Here is a 19,000-nt window from a genome sequence, read left to right as displayed (position 1 = left end):
CACACACACACACACACACACACACACACACACACACACACACACACTGGAGGACAATGGGGGTGAGCTGGTGGACTGGGTAGAGACCCAGTGTGAGCAGTTGGATGGCCTCCTCCAGGATCGAGGGGAGGAAGTATGCCCCCTTGAAGCAAGTCACGACCAGGTGGGTTCGGTCGTGCTTTGCGAGGTCGAGGGGAGGAATGCTGTGGACAGGTGCACGGAAAGCTTGGGGGGTGTAGAGGCCCCGGACCCCCTTGTGGGGACGAGAATCCCCAGTGTGGTTGTCCCGGTATGTGTGGTGTCGAGGTGTGTGTTCACGAGTGTGGCGAAATGCGTGCTGCAACGCACGCATAGCGCGGGTGCAAGGGCGTGTGTGAGAGCGACCGGGTGGGTGACAAAGACCCCGTGTGTGGATGAGACCCCAGGTGTGAGTGCGCCCCCGTGTGCGAGTGGTGTGTTTGCGAGTGTGCCGGAGTGCGTGCTTCCCAGCACGCCGTGTGTAAAAGGGGCACCGCAAGTGGAAGAGGCCGTGTGTGTGAATGAAACGGCCAGTATGAATGGAGCAGCACGTGTGAGTGGAGCCGCGTGTGCGCCAGAAACGGCACGCGTGTGCGAGGAATGGTGTGTGAGTAAGGCACGGTGCGTGAGTGAACGGCCGAGTGTGAGGGAGACAGCGTGTGCAAGGTCGCTGTGTGTGAGGGAGATGTCGGTCGGCATGTGTGAGCATGCAGCCGCGTCTTCCGGTGTGAATGTAATGGAGTGGAGAGTGAGCGTCGTAACACGCAGGTGTGCGTGGGTGGAATGGCGACAAGAACGGCGACAGAGGGACAAAAGCCGAGTGGCGGCTGTAGTTGGATTGGAAACCGCGACGGGTTCACCCAGCAGCGAGCACGAGGTCCGTGCTGTGCAACGCACGAGGCCGCCACGTGCTCGCTTGCGGGAGTGAAGCCCGGTCCGGAAACGAGCGCGGTGAATGTTGCCGATCCCGCTATGGACAAAAGTTTAGGCAGGATTTCGGATTTGGACCGGACGGGTTCTCCACGCGGGTGGGTGTGTTAAGCTCCAACGGGCAGAGCACATGTGTTCACGTGGGGAACCCCTCGAGACGTGAGGCTTGTGTTTTTTTTATGCTCCGGGTGGCGTCATGGCACGTGTGGTTGGAATCCGGCAGAAGGGTGAATCCCTGCCGGATGGTACCGTCCAAGAGGGACGCGAACAGCTGCCATGACGTCACGCCACAGGTGCGCGGCTGTGAATTGCTGCACAGGTTGCGAGTTGCCGCGCTGGTGCTGCGCAATGGAAGGAAAAAAATAATAATAATAAAAAAACAAGCCTCACTTTCGGGTGAACAGGATTCCCGGGCAAGGGGTTTAAGACCCCCTTACCTGGGCACAGGATGGAAACTAGTTAGGGGGAAGGGTTAGCTCAGCTAGACCGGCTCCATGGGGCAGGGGTAAGTCCTCATGGGGCCCGTGGAATGGATTAGGTAGTGGGATTGTTGCCAGATTTAGGTGGGGAAATGATTTTTTGGGATATTTTGAAGACAGAGACAGACTTTGGATGTGTAGAGGGGACGTAGCTCAGCTACGTAGTGTTAAAAGGAACGTGCTATAGTTTAAGGGATGCCGTGGGGGCACGAGTTAGGTAGGGGATTTAGTGAGAAGGATGGCAGAGTACAGCGGTGTGTGTGTTGAAGAGTTGGTGAGTTGTGTGGGGACATGTTGAGTGAGGCCAGCGGGTCTGTGTGAATGGAGCGAATGTGGAATGCATGGTGCGATGAGTGATTGGGGGGGAGGAGTGACTCCCGCTCAAGGGACCCCGGGGTCAGTGTAGAGTGAGTTAGGGGGTTAGTTAAATTAACAAAATGGAGGTCGTTTTGTTGTTGGTGGGAGTGTAGGCTCGATACCCATTTGGAGGGGTGCAGGAGCCCTGTTGACAGGCTGGGAGTGTGGCTGCGAAAGGTGAGTATCGCTGAGTGGGTACCCCGGGCACCAGGCTAGTCGGCGGTAGTTGGCCAAGGGCCCATGGGGGCCCGGGATAGCGTAGTGGGCACGGGTGCGTCCGCTTGGTGCGGGGGCCCGGGGCGCCATTAGCCGCGTGGGCAGTGTTGTGGGCACGGGTGACCCTCGGAAAGGGGCCCGGGAAGCCAGCCTGCCACGTGTGCGTTTCAGGGGAGGTGCCATGGGGGGCACTCCCCAGTGTTTAGGGAGCTGGTAGGCTCGGAGGCAGTGTAGTGCCCGGGGGTGCCAGCGTCGGAGAATCGGCAGAGGGTCGTGCCTTCCAAGGGGAGCCACGCGTCCCAGCCATGAAACCGTGTGAGGGCACGGAAAGAAAATTAGGGGGCGAGGCCCGAAATTGTGAGGAAACCAACACAGGTGATGGGAATCTGGATTGTCAGAACCAATAGTTTAAGCGAGAGGCGCTTGTTGAAAGCCCCGGGGTAGTTTAACAGTTAAATGGTTAGGGTAGATTAGGAGATGTACCCCTCCGCACCATCCATCCCCTCGCTCTCGCTGTGGGCCGCTGGACCACTTTGTGTTATAGATCGCTGAAGTCTGTGGAGGCCATCTTGAGGCTTCGTTGGGTCTCGACACAGGACGCGAGCTCTCCCTTGTTCCCCTCCGGGAAGGGATCGTAGGGGTTGGGAGTAGGCTAGGACGATAGGTTAGCCGAACAGAGACAGTAAAGGGGGTTAGGGGACGAATTATAGTGGGAGGTATAGGAATAAAAATAAATAAAACCAAAAAAATTAGTTGGGGCTAAATTGGGTTTGACAAATTAAGGGGGTGGGTAGGGACAGTGACAGGCAAAGGCGATAGGTTGGGAGGGAGACCGTAGGGTAGGTCCGAGCCCGCCTTCCGAGTGGCCAGCATCACCGCACTCCCTCCACTCCCGCAGGTGAGATATCTCTGTAAGTACATGTGTAGTCAGCCCCAAACCCGTTGTTTAGAGGGAATAAATGTGATTCATTCGGGCTGCGACGCTTTGAGATGGCCGTTTTTCTGTTCTATCTTTATTTTCAACCAACCACGTCTCAACCGCCATCCACAACGCCGCTTCACAACAACAACAATGCCAACAGCCACGATCTTTACCTTCACAACTCGCTCCGGCAAACATCGCATCACCGCCATTCCAAACGGCACCATGGCCATAAACCACCACCAGAAACCCTCCACCACCTTCACCTCTCTCCTTCTGCGGCCATTCCCGCACCACTTGTGAGCAGAGCGTCAGGCTGTCCTGGGCTCGTACGGGACACGCGCCGAGCCGCAAGTGCAAAATGCGGCCTTTCCGAGGAGAATTTGGATCAGGAATGCTACACGCCCACTTCTGATCCGTCCAGTCAGCAAGCGCGGGGCGGTTTGGCCCCGCCTCCAGGCGCATCGGTGTGGAATCGAGATATGCAAATTCTAGGATCAGGGGAGGTTCACGCCTCTTTTTCTCCGTCCAATGGGCGAGCGTGGCTCCACCCCCGAGCTCGTTCTGATCCAGAAATTTGCATATGGGTTCCCCTGCCGGCCTATGAAGCGCCGATCGTGGGGCGAATAGAGAGAGAGAGAGTCAGTTTTTTTGGTTGGAGAGCAGAGTATGGCAGCGGCAGAGTGTGGCAGTGGCAGAGTGTTTTGGGTCGAGTCGGTCTCAGTCGAGTCAGTTTTGAGTAGAGTCGGTTTGGGTTGAGTCGGTCTCGGTAGAGTTAGTTTTAGCAGAGTCAGTTTGAGCAGAGTCGGCCTTGGAAGAGCGGAGAGTGTTTAGGGCAGAGTCGGGTTGGAGCGCGGAGTGGAGTCGGGAGGCGAGGGCGTACAGGTGGTTTGCTGCAGTCGGCTGAGGAGAATTGGGGAAGAGACCGAGGAGCTCTGGTCCGAGGCAAGGAAGACTGCGGTCGGCGACGAGGTCGCGGTGGAATCGCTCGTCACGGGACCCAAGCAAGCCAGCTATCCTCTTTCCCCAGAGCATCAACAATTCCCACCCTTTTTTTCCCCCGCGCTGAGATCGTGCGAAAAGGGGGCCCCGTTCCCACCCCACTCCAAGCAGTGCCAACGAAACCCGCGAAGGAGCACGAAGTCGGGGCACCGCCGCGCTACCACATTTGCGGTTCATCACAAAGACACGGGTAGGATCCACCCGGTCTCGCAGACCTGACCGCTCTATCAGGTCCCGCGCAAATATTGGTCCACAGGCCCCGTCTGCCACCTTGTCTTTGAGGGTGGCCCTTTTCTTTTGTTTCTGTGTAAACGTGTGTGTGGCGCCAGTCTGCTGAAGTAAAATTGTGTAAGTGTTGCCGTGTGTACGCGTAGTCGGTTGTAGATCTGCATTGTTGTGTTTCTTTTGTTGCAATTGCTTTATGTGCATAATTGTATTAATTGTATGTGTGCTTTCCGTGTGCCGCGGAATAAATGTGCATCATGTTGAACTGTTTTCCCATTTCGCTTCGTCTTTTCTTTAATTGAATCTCCATCTTGCTTCACGTAAAGGGTTGGTAGTGGGCTTAATACGCCCGATAATTAATCGGAACCGTCGAGGCCGACGATAACACCGCTCGGTTATCCCGATAGTACGGAACGGATCGCTTAAGTGGCCCGTGTCCGGGGTCGACCTGCGGCGAGGTGCGATCGCCCGGTCTACCCTCCGCGTGGGTACTTTGGTAGGTCGAGTTTGGCGAACAACCCTATCCCACGCGGGGGGCCGATTGGCTCGATCGTGGTGAGCCCGAAAGGCCCACCCGTGACTAGCTCCCGGCGTTGGTCCGAGAGGGTCACGACAGAATTGTCCGTCCGGTGGGCGATGTGGCGCGATTCGAGTTACGTGGCCATTCGCACGCCGGCGGGCGCGAATTCGCAACAATATATTGTTGTGGTTACCAAATTCGCAAACCACCATTCAGGTCCCTTAGGCGAGATATCTCGGTAAGTACATGTGTAGTTAGGCCCAAACCCGTTGTCTAGTGGGAATACATGTCATTTATGCGTGCTGCGACTCTTCAGGATAGCCGTTTTTCTTTAACTATCTTTATTTTGGACCAACCGCCATTGTTACCACCACCAGTCACAACATCAACCACCAACCACAACGCCGCTTCACCACAACCGCCACGACCTTCACGTCACACCTCGCAACCGTCGCATCGCCACCGTTCTTGCGCCGCCTGTGGGTACCGGTGTTGGACTCGTGCAGGGCGCGCGCCGAACAGCGTGTACAAAATCACGGATTTTGTGCTTCAAAAACGGATCAAAAACAACACACGCCCACTTTTTGCCGTCCAATCGGTGAGCGAGGGGCGAATTGGCCCCGCCCCCAGGGCGATCGATATATGCAAATTTATGGATCAAAAAGCTTTCACGCCCACTTTTTCTCGGGCCAATGGGGAGCGAGGTGAAAGGTCGAAGGGAGGGGGTCAAAGATGAGAGGGCGAAGCTACGGGGCTGATAAAAGGACCGTGTTCGTCAGTCAGGAGAGTCGGAGAGGAGAGTAGGAGAGTAAGAAGAGTCGGAGAGTAGGAGAGTAGGAGAGTCGGAAACAGAGAGTCAAGACTTCGCGGGTGGTGGAGTTGGCAAGAAGGAGCTGGTCGTCGTGTGCGTTGGAGTTGGAACGGAGGGGACGGAGCTGTGGAAAGGCGGCGACACCAGACGAGGGGGTGCTCGCGTCGTGCAGGGAGCTGCACCCGAGGGAGGCCGACAGCGCGACCTGGCCGAGGTGGAGACGCTCGCCGTGGGATAATAAAGATCCTCTATACCCCGAGCATCAGCAACCCCTCCTGTTTCCCCCCGCGCTAAGATAGTGCGACCAAGGGGGCCCCTTTCCCACCCCCTACCAGACACTGCCCGCGAGGCCCGCGGAGTTGAGGCGCCATCGCCGCTCCGCGTCTCATCACCAGACGGGTAGGCGCGACCCGGTCTCGGCCTCAGGCCCGCCTCATCCTTGAGGGTATTCTTTTCTTTGGTTTTGGGTATGTGTTGTCGGCGCCGTCTGTGAAGTAGAATTGTATAAGTGTTGCCGTGTGCTCGGTAGTCGGTATTAGCTCTGCATTGTGTTTTCGCTTTTATATTTGCTTTTTGTGTAAATTGAATTGTGTTTTTCTTTTCTGTGTGCTTTTGGTGGAATTGAATGTGTGCTTCCCGTGTGCCGCGAATAAATGTGCTTTGTGTTGAACTGTTTCCCGCTTCGCTTCGTCATTTCTCCCATTGAATCCTCATCTTGCTTCACATAAAGGGTTGGTAGTGGGCTGAATACGCCCGATAATTAATCGAACCGTCGAGGTCGACGATAACACCGCTCGGTTATCCCGATAGTACGGAACGGGTCGCTTAAGTGGCCCGTGTCCGAAGTCGACCTGCGGCGAGGTGCGATCGCCCGGTCTACCCTCCGCGTGGGTACTTAGGTAGGTCGAATTTGGCGAGCAACCCTATCCCACGCGGGGCTGATTGGCTCGATCGCGGTGAGACCGAAAGGTCCACCCGTGACTGGTTCCCGGCGTTAGTCCGAGAGGGTCACGACTGGATTGTCCGTCCGGTGGGCGACGTGCCGCGATTCGAGTTACGTGGCCGTCAGCACGCCGGCGGGCGCGAATCTGCAACACTGGTGTCAGGAGTGGGATACAAATTCATCGCCTCCTCGCGGCACTGGTATCGGAGAACAGGAAAACGGGCTCTCCTGTCTCCGGCTAAATTCACGGGAATCGGTCCAGGGGTGAGAGAAGCGACCCCCGATTCCCTCCAAATTACGAGCGAGCTAAATTAACCCTTCACGAGAAGCAAGATGGCGTCTCAAGGCGAGCGGGAGCTGGGGGTATTAGAAATGAATATGTGTAGTAATGTAGAGTCCATGGTCCAGGATGGAATCCCCGTGCAGGAAATGTTGATTGTGCAGGAACACGGACTCGCCCAACTGAACCCAGAGCCCGAAATGGGTGCGGCAGCGGCCGCAGTGTATGACACCTCCCCCCCCCCTCTCCACCAAAACCCTTCCCCAACCCTTGCCGAAACGGCTCAGCTGAGTGCATCCGACATGGCCCAGCTATGCACCATGCTGGCGGCAATGAACGAAAAGATGGATGCGAATACACAAAAAATGGATGAAAAGATGGATACAAACACAAATGAAATGAAAAACGAAATGAAAGGCATGAACGAAAAGATGGATACAAATACAAATGAAGTGAAAACGACGATGGATGCGAATACACAGCAAATGAAAAAAGAAATGAAAGAGCTGCGGGGTGAGACGCAGAACATGGGCCGATGCCTGCAGGCGGGCATGAAGGCCGTGACCAGGGAGCTGGGAATGGCGACTCCACGTGTGGGAGCAAACGAGCTGGAAGGGGGTGCAACGGCTGACAGGCCCGCGGTGGAGGCGGGTGAAAAAATAAGTCGGGGGGCGTGTTGGACGAGGGTCGTGACAGAGGAATCGACGGTGACCGAAAGGGAAAAATTAAATGGGGAGACCAAAACGTGTGAGACGAGACACGAAATGACGACAACGGAAATAATAGTTGAGACAAGAGAGGTAAAGGGTGAAGAGTTGGCAGAGACACGGGAGATAGAAAAAATAGAGGAAAGACTACACGAGGAAGACGGGGTAAGTGACGCACACACACACACAGAGGTAGTGGAGGATAATGGGGTGAGCTGGCGGACTGGGTAGAGACCCAGTGCGAGCACCTATATGACCTCCTCCAGGAACGAGGGAGGGAGTATGCCCCCTTGAGGTGAGTCACGACCAGGTGAGTTCGGTCGTGCTTTGCGAGGTTAAGGGGACGCAGTGCTGTGGACGGGTGCACGGAGAGCTTGGGGGGGTGTAGAGGCCCCGGAGACCCTTGTGGTGTCACAAATCCCCAGGGTCGTCGTCCCTGTGTGTGTGGTGCAAGGTGCGAGTGCGGCCCCGCGTGGGGAAGAGACCCCGTGTGTGAGTGGTGTGGTGGCGATGGTGCCAGGGTACGTGCTTCCTAGCACGCTGTGTGCAAGGGAGACCGTGTGTGTGAGAGAGCGGTATGAGAGGGAGATGTCGGTTGGCATGCGGGAGCACGCAGCCGCGTCTCCCCGTGTGAATGTGATGGTGTGGACTGTGTGCGTCGTAACACGCAGGTGTGCGTGGGTTGAATGGCGACGACGAAGGCGACATGAGAAGAAAGAAAGCCGAGTAGCGGCTGTAGTTGTTTCGGGGACCGTGCCGGGTTCACCCAGCAGTGAGCACGCGGTTCGTGCTGTGCAACGCACGAGACCGCCATGTGCTCGCTTGCGAGAGTGAAGTCCCGGTCCGGAAACGCACGCGGTGGATTTGCCGATCCCGCGGACGGACAAAGTTTAGGCAGGTAAACGGATTTGGACCGGACGGGTTCTCCACGCGATCGTGTGTGTTAAGCTCCAATGGGCAAAGCACATGTGTTCGCGTGGGGAACCCCTCGAGACGTGGGGCTTGTGTTTTTTTTTTATGCGCACGGTGACGTCATGGCTGCACGCGGGGTTGGAATCCGGCAGGAGGGGTATCTCTGCCGGATGGTACCGTCCAAGGAGGGACGAGGTACACGTGCAGCTGCATGACATCACGGGCAGGTGCAGAGTGTGCGAGTTGCCGCGCAGGTGCTGCGCATGTAAAAAAAAAAAAAAAAAAAAAAAAAAAAAAAAGCAAGCCTCACTTTCGGGTGCACAGGATTCCTGGGCAAGGGGTGGAAGACCCCCTTGCCCGGGGCACAGGATGGAAACTAGTTAGGGGGAAGGGTTAGCTTAGTTAGACCGACTTCATGGGGCAGGGGTAAGTCCTCATGGAGTCCGTGGAATGGATTAGTTAGAGGGATTGTAGCCAGATTTAGGATGGGAAATAAAATGATTTATTTGGAGACAGTGACAGACTTGTGAATGTGTAGAGGGGACGTAGTTTAGCTACGTAGCGTTAAAAGGAACGTGCTGTAGTTTAAGGGACGACGTGGGAGCACGAGTTAGTTAGGGGATGTAGTTAGAAGGATGGCAGAGTTCAGCGGTGTGTGTGTTGAAGAGTTGGTGAGTGAAGTGGAAGCATGTGCTTGGTGAGTCGTGAGGTGGAGACATGAGTGAGTGAGGCCAGCGGGTCTGTGTGTGTGGAGTGAATGGGGAATGCATGGTGCGATGAGTGATTGGGGGGAGGAGTGACTCCCGCCCAAGGGACCCCGGGGTCAGTGTAGAGTGAGTTCGCTGGGTTAGTCAAATTGAAAAATGGAGGTCGTTTTGTTGTTGGTGGGAATGTAGGCTCGAGACCCATTTGGAGGGGTGCAGGAGCCCTGTTGACGGGCTTGGGAGCGTGGCTGCGAAAGGTGAGTATCGCTGAGTGGGTACCCCGGGCACCAGGCTAGTCGGCCGTGGTAGGCCAAGGGTCCATGGGGGGCCGGGATAGAGTAGTGGGCACGGGTGCGCCTGCTTGGTGCGGGGGCCCGGGGCGCCATTAGCCGCTTGGGCAGTGTTGTGGGCAAGGGTGACCCTCGGAAAGGGGCCCGGGAAGCCAGCCTGCCACGTGTGCGTTTCAGGGGAGGTGCCATGGGGGGCACTCCCCGGTGTTAGGGAGCTGGTAGGCTCGGAGGCAGTGTAGTGCCCGGGGGTGCCATAGCGGGAGAATCGGCAGAGGGTCGTGCCTGCCAAAGGGAGCCACGTGTCCCAGCCGGGAGACCGTGTGAGGGCACGGAGCGAAAATTGGGGGGCGAGGCCCGAAATTGTGAGGACACCAACACAGGCGACGGGAATCTGGGTTTATAGAACCAATAGTTTAAGCGAGAGGCGCTTGTTGAAAGCCCCGGGGTAGTTTAACAGTTAAATGGTTAGGGTAGATTAGGAGATGTACCCCTCCGCACCATCCATCCCCTCGCTGTCGTTGTGGGCCGCTGGACCCACTTGGTGTTAAGATCGCTGAACTCTGGGGAGGCCATTCTGAGGCTTGAGTTGGGCCTCGACACAGGACGTTAGCTCTCCCTTATTCCCCTCCGGGATGGGAACGTAGGGGTTGGGAGTAGGCTAGGTGACAGGATAGGTTAGCCGAACAAAGACCATAAAGGGGGTTAGGGAACGATTTATAGAGGGGAAGTAAAAATAAAAACAACAAAAAAATAAGTTGGGGCTAAATTGGGGTTTGACAAATTAAGGGAGTGGGTATGTACAGTGACAGGCAAAGGCGATAGGTGGGAGGGAGACAGGTAGGTAGGTCCGAGCCCGCCTTCCAAGTGGCCAGCACCACCGCACTCCCTCCACCAACCTCCACTGAACAGCAAAGGCTGGCCAACTTCATCGGCTGGCCGTGTTTGTCTTCAAGGCGGAGGCCGGCCAACTTCATCGGCAGCTGTTGTTTTGCTGCAAGGCCTGTGCCATCGGCTGGCCGTGTTTTGCTTCAAGGCCTGTGCCGGCCACATCGTCTGCCGGCTGGCTGTTTTTCTGCAAGGCCTGTGCCGGCCAGTTCATCTGCTGGCCGTGTTTTGCTTCAAGGCCTGTGCCGGCCAGTTCATCTGCCGGCTGTGTTTGCCTGCAGCGGCCTTCTTCTGCGGGCTGTGTTTGCCTGCTGCCTTTGCCATGCCATGCCCACTGCCCAGGTTCACCAGCCCCGTTCAATTTTTGCTTTGCCCCCCCCCCCCTGTTCATTTCCATGTGCGCCAGGATCCGCAAGGCAACAGTTTGCAAGCTGCGAGAACTGCCCTGTTGGCAGCTACAACACGGGCCTGCAGTGGCGGCCCGTGCACCGTGTTTGTGTTCATGCATCCATTCGTTGTGCTCATTGCGTGTGCCACTTGAGCTGGCACGGAGACTGCGTTTGTGCAGCCCATGCACCGTTGTGGTTCACTGCGTTCAGTTCAAAAGGGAAGGCCTTGGACTGCGTGTGAGCAGCCAGCCACGTTCCCTGTCACCTGCATTGTTTTGAGCCAGAGACTGCATGCGGGCAGCCTGGCTCCCTGCTAACTGCTTTTCTTTTTGCAGAGTTCAGTGATCCTGGGCCATGGTTTAGTGTAAAATTTGTAAGTTAAGGTTAAGATGTACTGTAAATATGAGTGTGCCCCCGGCATGTCTGTCTTAGCGCCGGCAATTTTATTTAAGTCGTCCGTGTAAGTGAGTTTGTTTAGATAGTTACGCAGCCCTCAGGTTATTTATTTTGGGGACACGAATACCATGAATGTCGCACTCAGGGATCCGTAGGTAAAATGTACTAGGGGAAAACTACACATGATGGCACACGAAAATTTGACGACTCGGGACGAGTCTGTAAAAAGGGGAGGGGGTAGTGTTGTGGTTACCAAATTCGCAAACCACCATTCAGGTCCCTTCGGTGAGATATCTCGGTAAGTACATGTGTAGTTAGGCCCAAACCCGTTGTCTAGTGGGAATACATGTCATTTATGCGTGCTGCGACTCTTCAGGATAGCCGTTTTTCTTTAACTATCTTTATTTTGGACCAACCGCCATTGTTACCACCACCAGTCACAACATCAACCACCAACCACAACGCCGCTTCACCACAACCGCCACGACCTTCACGTCACACCTCGCAACCGTCGCATCGCCACCGTTCTTGCGCCGCCTGTGGGTACCGGTGTTGGACTCGTGCAGGGCGCGCGCCGAACAGCGTGTACAAAATCACGGATTTTGTGCTTCAAAAACGGATCAAAAACGACACACGCCCACTTTTTGCCGTCCAATCGGTGAGCGAGGGGCGACTGGCCCCGCCCCAGGGCGATCGATATATGCAAATTTATGGATCAAAAAGCCTTCACGCCCACTTTTTCTCGGGCCAATGGGGAGCGAGGTGAAAGGTCGAAGGGAGGGGGTCAAAGATGAGAGGGCGAAGCTACGGGGCTGATAAAAGGACCGTGTTCATCAGTCAGGAGAGTCGGAGAGGAGAGTAGGAGAGTAAGAAGAGTCGGAGAGTAGGAGAGTAGGAGAGTCGGAAACAGAGAGTCAAGACTTCGCGGGTGGTGGAGTTGGCAAGAAGGAGCTGGTCGTCGTGTGCGTTGGAGTTGGAACGGAGGGGACGGAGCTGTGGAAAGGCGGCGACACCAGACGAGGGGGTGCTCGCGTCGTGCAGGGAGCTGCACCCGAGGGAGGCCGACAGCGCGACCTGGCCGAGGTGGAGACGCTCGTCGCGGGATAATAAAGATCCTCTATACCCCGAGCATCAGCAACCCCCTCCTGTTTCCCCCCGCGCTGAGATAGTGCGACCAAGGGAGCCCCTTTCCCACCCCCTACCAGACACTGCCCGCGAGGCCCGCGGAGTTGAGGCGCCATCGCCGCTCCGCGTCTCATCACCAGACGGGTAGGCGCGACCCGGTCTCGGCCTCAGGCCCGCCTCATCCTTGAGGGTATTCTTTTCTTTGGTTTTGGGTATGTGTTGTCGGCGCCGTCTGTGAAGTAGAATTGTATAAGTGTTGCCGTGTGCTCGGTCGTCGGTATTAGCTCTGCATTGTGTTTTCGCTTTTATATTTGCTTTTTGTGTAAATTGAATTGTGTTTTTCTTTTCTGTGTGCTTTTGGTGGAATTGAATGTGTGCTTCCCGTGTGCCGCGAATAAATGTGCTTTGTGTTGAACTGTTTCCCGCTTCGCTTCGTCATTTCTCCCATTGAATCCTCATCTTGCTTCACGTAAAGGGTTGGTAGTGGGCTGAATACGCCCGATAATTAATCGAACCGTCGAGGTCGACGATAACACCGCTCGGTTATCCCGATAGTACGGAACGGGTCGCTTAAGTGGCCCGTGTCCGAAGTCGACCTGCGGCGAGGTGCGATCGCCCGGTCTACCCTCCGCGTGGGTACTTAGGTAGGTCGAATTTGGCGAGCAACCCTATCCCACGCGGGGGCTGATTGGCTCGATTGCGGTGAGACCGAAAGGTCCACCCGTGACTGGTTCCCGGCGTTAGTCCGAGAGGGTCACGACTGGATTGTCCGTCCGGTGGGCGACGTGCCGCAATTCGAGTTACGTGGCCGTCAGCATGCCGGCGGGCGCGAATCTGCAACAATATATAGTTTTTGGGTCACTTACATTACACACATTTCACCATCTTTGATGCTGAACCATGAAAAATTGGTCGTAAGATAATTTGAATTTGTCTTTATTTTATGAAATCCCACCAAATTTGCTTCAAGGGTGCATCTTGTTTTCATAACAAATATTCGTTTTTAAGGGGCTACAACAACCCTCCTTTTTGGGCCTTTTGCAAGTACTGATGTCATGGAAATTTAATCGATCTAAAGGAATCTGGTATTTCAAGAAACTATATGAAAGAGAGAAAACAACACCACTTCCCGAGCCCTTGATGGGTGGCCTCAAACTTCGAAGCAACAAAGATGCCATCTGGTTAATTCAGTTTTTTAAAGCCATGCCCACGTTCTCATGAATTTGCCCAAAATGGAAAGCGAGGAAATAGTGAGTGGAGTCTTACGTGACCATGTGCTCAGGCACAGCAAGTTCGTCAACGAGTTGGCTCAGTTCTCCACGGACTGCCTGTCGGTTATGCAGTTTAACATTCATCGCCAATGACTCCTCCTGCAAGCTCTGGATCTCAGCACTGATGCTCTGTAGATCCGACTGGAAAGTTGTTAGCATCTCTTCCATGCGCTGTGTCAGGTACACAGAGGGGACGAGAGTAGAGGAAGTCAGTAAGCCAGGTGTAGAGTTGGCCTTTGATGCCATAGGCAGATGAGCAGTAGGGATGGAACCAGCACCAGTTGCAATATCAACACCGTATTTCCACTGACCTGCAAGATGGTATCGCAAGCTCCAATTTGGTGATGCAGGCTGGCAATATTCTGGCTTTCTTTGATATCTGCAGTAATCAGTCTCAGGTACAATCAAAATTTCAAGAACTTCATCTGCACCTGGTAGAATTCTTAATAATGCAAATCATATCCATAAAATCTCTATTATTATGAGTATGGTTGATGGTTAACTTTCAGTTTGAGATAATCTTTAAAGAACAAGAAGTCACTGAAAGCTTGTGGAGTAGCAAATCCTAAATTAAATTATATGACAGCTGTGAAAAGCCTTCTGGGTACAGTTCACTTGTATGGCTCTTTTAAGCAGAAGCATGCTTGAGTGGTACAAAAAGTTTTTAAAAACAGTGATGAAATATTTGGGGTGATGAACCATAACATAACTATGGCAGACCCAGCTATGCCGAGGGAAACTTCGGAGGATGTACATAATATGATAGAGTACGGGACAAAGTTTGAGCATCCTTGAATCCTCACATCTTTTCAAAGGAAATAGTCCAGCCTTTTATGTTTTCTAAGAGCAATGGCTACAATACCAAACAAATTTTGATACCGAGATAATCTTAAAGAGGGGATACAGTCACGGATGGAAGCATGTTCGATCTGCTGCAGCTCTGCCTCCACTTGCTTTGAGTACTGACGGAGGTCCACACCCTGCACGTCATAATGATTCAATTTTAAGAGAAAAGAATGATCCACAAACGCTCAATCATAATAGATTAGATAAATACAGCTACGCATCAAAACAGAGAAAGAGTGAATGATTGATGCAATGATATCCTCAGAAAAGCAGTCAACAGTCATAAAGCATCCTCCAAAACAATGCAACAACGCACTATAAGTAAAAAGGAATGAGGACCGCACGCAAACTCACCGTTTTAAGAGCTTCTTGCACCAGTGAATCACCAAGATTAGCCTGGATATGCACTGTTCACAATTACAAACAACAACAACCATGTCCTCAACAGATCAACAGAACAACAAAGCAAAGCTTCACTGGTTTATATCTTATAGACTACAGTATAAATGATAATTAACAATCTGGATATTTGTGTCCATAGTCGAGGCTCATTTAAATGGATCACTCTGAACGGATCAAGACGTAACAGGCAAAATTAGAACATAAAACACGAATGTATGGAGGACACTCCAGAGAAGAAAACCTGGAAAATTAGGAGGGATTAGGATGGGGGTAACAAGGGTAGAAAATATCATTGGCTTGGATTGGGGAGGATCTAAGATGGTGATGGTGGTGAACAGCAGTCTTGAAGACCAGGAGGGAAAAAAATGAGATTGAAGAGGGTGTGGAAGTCGATTCCACAAGCAGGAAAAAATAAAAATAAAATAAAATAAAATAAAAAGAGGAGCAAATGAGTGGACTTGAGCAGTGATCCTGGATTTAGCTAGTTTCACCAGAAGGGGGTTGATGGTGGACCATCTGAGCCCTGCAGAAACCTGGGGAGAGATAAAAAGGATGGAAAGAGCAGAGAGTACAAGACCAGAAAGGAGGCGGTAGAAGACAGAGAAACCATTAACCGGTCTGCGATGGTGAAGTGATACACTCACAGACTCATCTTCATCGCAGGATTCCAATAATCTTGAAGGTCTTGGTTTCCACAGCGTCAAGCTGAGCAAGATTTGATGCAGGGGGGCCAGCCCGGATGGGAAAGCAGTACTCCATCAAGCTGCAGATGAAGGCCTTGTAGGTGGATACGAGTTCAGGTGTGCTAAGGAAGGACTTTGTATGAAAGAGGATGCCCAGTTGGTGGCTGGCTTTGGAGGCTAATGTTCATGTGGTTTGCCCAACAAATATCATGGCCAACAGTGAGACCCAGGAGTTTGAATGACTGAACTTCCTCAAGAGGATTGTTAAGAACGTAGATTGGAGGGTTTGCCAGACAGTCCTTTTAGAGAAAGATCATGGGAGTGTGAGATTTGTCAGAACTCAGACATATTCCAAATGTTTGACCAGCTTGTGATTTTTTTTTAAGTCTGAAGCGATGGAAGATGCTGTTGCCTGCCTGTCTGAAGGATGGGTGATGTCACGGCAGAGGATGAAGTCATCAGCTAACAGATACAGAGGATTTTGCAGAGAGTCAGAGAGATCATTGATGAAGATCAGGAAAAGGACTGTGCCCAGAACACTGCCTGAACAGGGAGAGGAAATGAAAGGATTACGTTGAGAACCACACGTTGGCTGCTAGAGTATAGGAAGGCAGGAAGCCATGTGTGGAGTTGGCCTTGGTTGCTATAGGAAGAAAATTTGGAGAGCAATGGGAGATGCCAGACTGCAACAAAAGCACGAGATATGTCCAGAGAGACGCCACCGATCTCATATCTGACATTGAGGGCCTCCATCCATTGTTGGGAGAGTAGAAGCAGCATGTCCAAGGTGGAGTGACCAGGTCTGAAACCAAGTTGGTGATCTGAGATGAGGTTGTTGGAGAAAAAGATTTCACATCAACTGCGATGATACATTCCATGACCTTGTTGATTGTTGGAAGCAAGCCAATTGGTCTGTAGTTAAGAGGATTCGTTTTTGCAGCTTTTATAATTGAGTGCAATGTTGTTTGCGGATTCCCAAGCAGATGGAAGATGATGTAGCGCAAATGACAGGGTGAGAATGACGATACGTAAGATCAGCAGATCAGGTTTTCAGGAAACGTGAGCAGATGCCGTCTGGTCCAGTCGAGAGTTGAAAGAACTCCGTCCGGTCCAGTCGAGAGTTGAAAGAGTTCTCCACCTTCTCAGGTGAAAAAGACAGACAGAGATTGAAGGGTTGGGGACTGAGGCATTCAGCCTTCTCACGAGCAGAGTTGGCTGTGGTGCCATTTTAAGTAAAGGAAGGGATGGAAGGGGGGTATAGATGGACTTAACAAGGCACCACCAGGTTTTAGAGGAGGGAGTCAAGTTTTAAAGTTAATTCTTGAGGTTGAACAGATGTTGTTTTCTCGCTCTCCTGGCAGTGGACACACTTGTGACCTTTTTGGAAACACCGAGATTGCCTTCGGTTGGATTTGCCTTCCAGGAAGAGAAGGTAAGTTGTTTCAGAGCAACTGCCTTATCACAGGATTCAGTGTACCATGGTCAGGAAGAAGGGTAGGATAATTGAAGACAACATGGAATGAATCTGGACATCAGAGCAGGTTTCTATGGAAGAATTCCCAGGGTGAGTAAACATCGGGGTGAGGGGGAGGAGGGGGTTAGATATGGGAGACCAGACCGCTTGCAGTTAATGCCAATGTGCCCGAGTGAAATACCAGACTCGCCAGCGTTGAGGCGATACTCTGAAAATAACCAGAGAAATGTTCACTTTCACAAGCATATGGTCAGACGAACCAATTGGAGCAGAAGAAGAGCAGGAGACATTTGCAGGTAAGTTAGTCATCACCAAGTCAGGAAGGGAGGATTTACCATTGGGAGAAATCTGGGTGGGAAAGTTCACAGAATGAGGCAGTCCCATGGAATCACAGAAGTCCTTTTGTGAAGCGTCATGGCTGGTGAGAGAGGAACCGACACCCAGCCAAGTTGCACGGTGACAAGTGGAATTGCCACATATGAGGAAGAGAGGGTTGAGAGTTGGCACGAGAGGTTAAAAGTTGGTCCATGTTGCATGAGAGAGATTCAGATGGAATCATCACTATTAAGGGGACGGTACAACACACCGATGAACAAGAGGTGGGAGCGTAGGGGAAGCCGCAGCCATAGGTAGTGATATTATAACAGATCTGTGTGCGGACCGTCGGTGTCATAACGGCTGATTACAATAGTCTCTCCAGTCCTTTCATGGATTCAGGAGGCTATCATACATATCAGCCTATTTACAGTCCATTGGAGGACGAACGCATCAGACAACTCAAGAAGGGGATTGATAAACTCATCGTGCTTACAAAGTGTGGTTTGGTGAGAGTCAAGGCAGGACTTTGCAATTTATTCAGGGTGCCGGCGATAACTCGCCGACAATCTGCGAAAGACACCCTGGGATTTTGAACGTCCACCAAATAATGCCGGCAGATGGGACGTCCAGCTTAACATCAATCCAAGAGAAGGTGCACTTCGTGATGCAATGCCCAGGGATCACCGATGGAACAGTTAGGGTAGGGAATCGAACCCAGGTTAGACAGCTCAAAGGTGAGTGTGCTACTCATCACAATCATGTCAGACTCACACACACACACACACACACACACACACACACACACACACACACACACACACACACACACACACACACACACACACACACACACACACACACACACACACACACACACACACACACACACACACACACACACACACACACACACACACCTCTTACCGTCAACCTCATCGAGGATGGAGTCGTTCGGACTGAGATCCAGAGGCCCCAGAGTATCATCGACCATTTCATTCTCTCCAGGCTGGAGGCAACATGAACATCAAAAGGTCTTCACACGAACATCACGAACAACCACACACATCCAAGACCAAGAGGGTATTATATGGTTTACTATCCTTATCGACCGAGCACAAGGTCTTCAACCACGGGTCAAGACCTCTACACGTCCTACAGAGAAGGAGCCACGAACTTAACCAAACAAACATTTTCAACCATCGATCTCATTTTAACTCAAGAGGAATCGATTTTCACAATTCAACACCAGGGGCATCATCAAGATAAACTTCCTCACGACAGCTCGAAAGGAAAGGTTTTCTTTAATTCCCCCTTGATTATTCATTAATGATCATTTACTCCATCAAGTCTCACCTGGCTCACCTGGCTCACCTGGGCCTCAGTCAAAAGCATGTCGGCGCTCATTTTTTTTTTCTTCTTTACGTCGGTTTATATTTTGAAATTAGTGTCGTTTTCTTGAATCCTCGGAACCTGTGATGAAAAGTCCCTTTAGATTGTGACCCTATAATTAATATGGGATGATAGTCGCCATGGGAAACCAACACGAGCTGAGGTGGCAAAAACCCCCAGATGCTCACTACACCACCCAGCCGCCGACGATCGGTCTTCCCCTTCCTCTTCTTCTTCTTCTTCATGTTAATGTTATTGTTGTTGTTACCTCATCAGGGCGATATTGAGTGACAGTAATAGGCCGTGGGCTGTCCGCCGCAATCGTTCCGTTTCGTTCCGTGAAAAGGGTGCGACTTATTTTCACTCCCAATATGGTCTAAATGATATTTGCTGTAACGTGTAAAAAGTTCTCCATATGTGAACAACGCCCAAGTCTGAGCATTAATTAGAAGTTACATGCACTATTTTTCAAAGTGTAATCGGCGATTTTGTGCGTACGTTGGCCG

At 52.3% G+C, this 19,000-nt stretch overlaps 2 protein-coding genes across 9 annotated transcripts in view; both read right to left on the bottom strand.

Moving 5' to 3' along the window:
* LOC147028714 (ephrin type-A receptor 7-like) overlaps nt 1–19,000 on the bottom strand; it is a 468,482-nt gene that overhangs the window by 103,438 nt on the left and 346,044 nt on the right. The window lies entirely within an intron of this gene.
* LOC147028716 (vacuolar protein sorting-associated protein 52 homolog) lies at nt 13,080–18,736 on the bottom strand. 3 transcript variants are annotated; one of them, XM_085879387.1, is made up of 6 exons: nt 18,459–18,736; nt 18,030–18,111; nt 14,583–14,635; nt 14,287–14,362; nt 13,694–13,761; nt 13,080–13,553 (listed from the first exon to the last, which is right to left on the bottom strand). In XM_085879387.1, the coding sequence occupies exons 1-6, from the start codon at nt 18,507–18,509 to the stop codon at nt 13,374–13,376; spliced, it is 510 nt and encodes a 169-aa protein (XP_085735513.1). In that variant the 5' UTR covers nt 18,510–18,736; the 3' UTR covers nt 13,080–13,373. The 3 variants fall into 3 exon arrangements, with proteins under 3 accessions (XP_085735513.1, XP_085735515.1, XP_085735514.1); XM_085879389.1 differs by having other exon boundaries at nt 18,477–18,735; XM_085879388.1 differs by having other exon boundaries at nt 13,087–13,553; nt 18,468–18,734.

The sequence above is a fragment of the Eptatretus burgeri genome, chromosome 4, assembly GCF_056783735.1.
Source record: "Eptatretus burgeri isolate ZD-2024b chromosome 4, Ebu_testis_v1, whole genome shotgun sequence".
Classification (NCBI taxonomy): Eukaryota; Metazoa; Chordata; class Myxini; order Myxiniformes; family Myxinidae; genus Eptatretus; species Eptatretus burgeri.
This window is presented reverse-complemented; position numbering and strand designations above follow the sequence as displayed.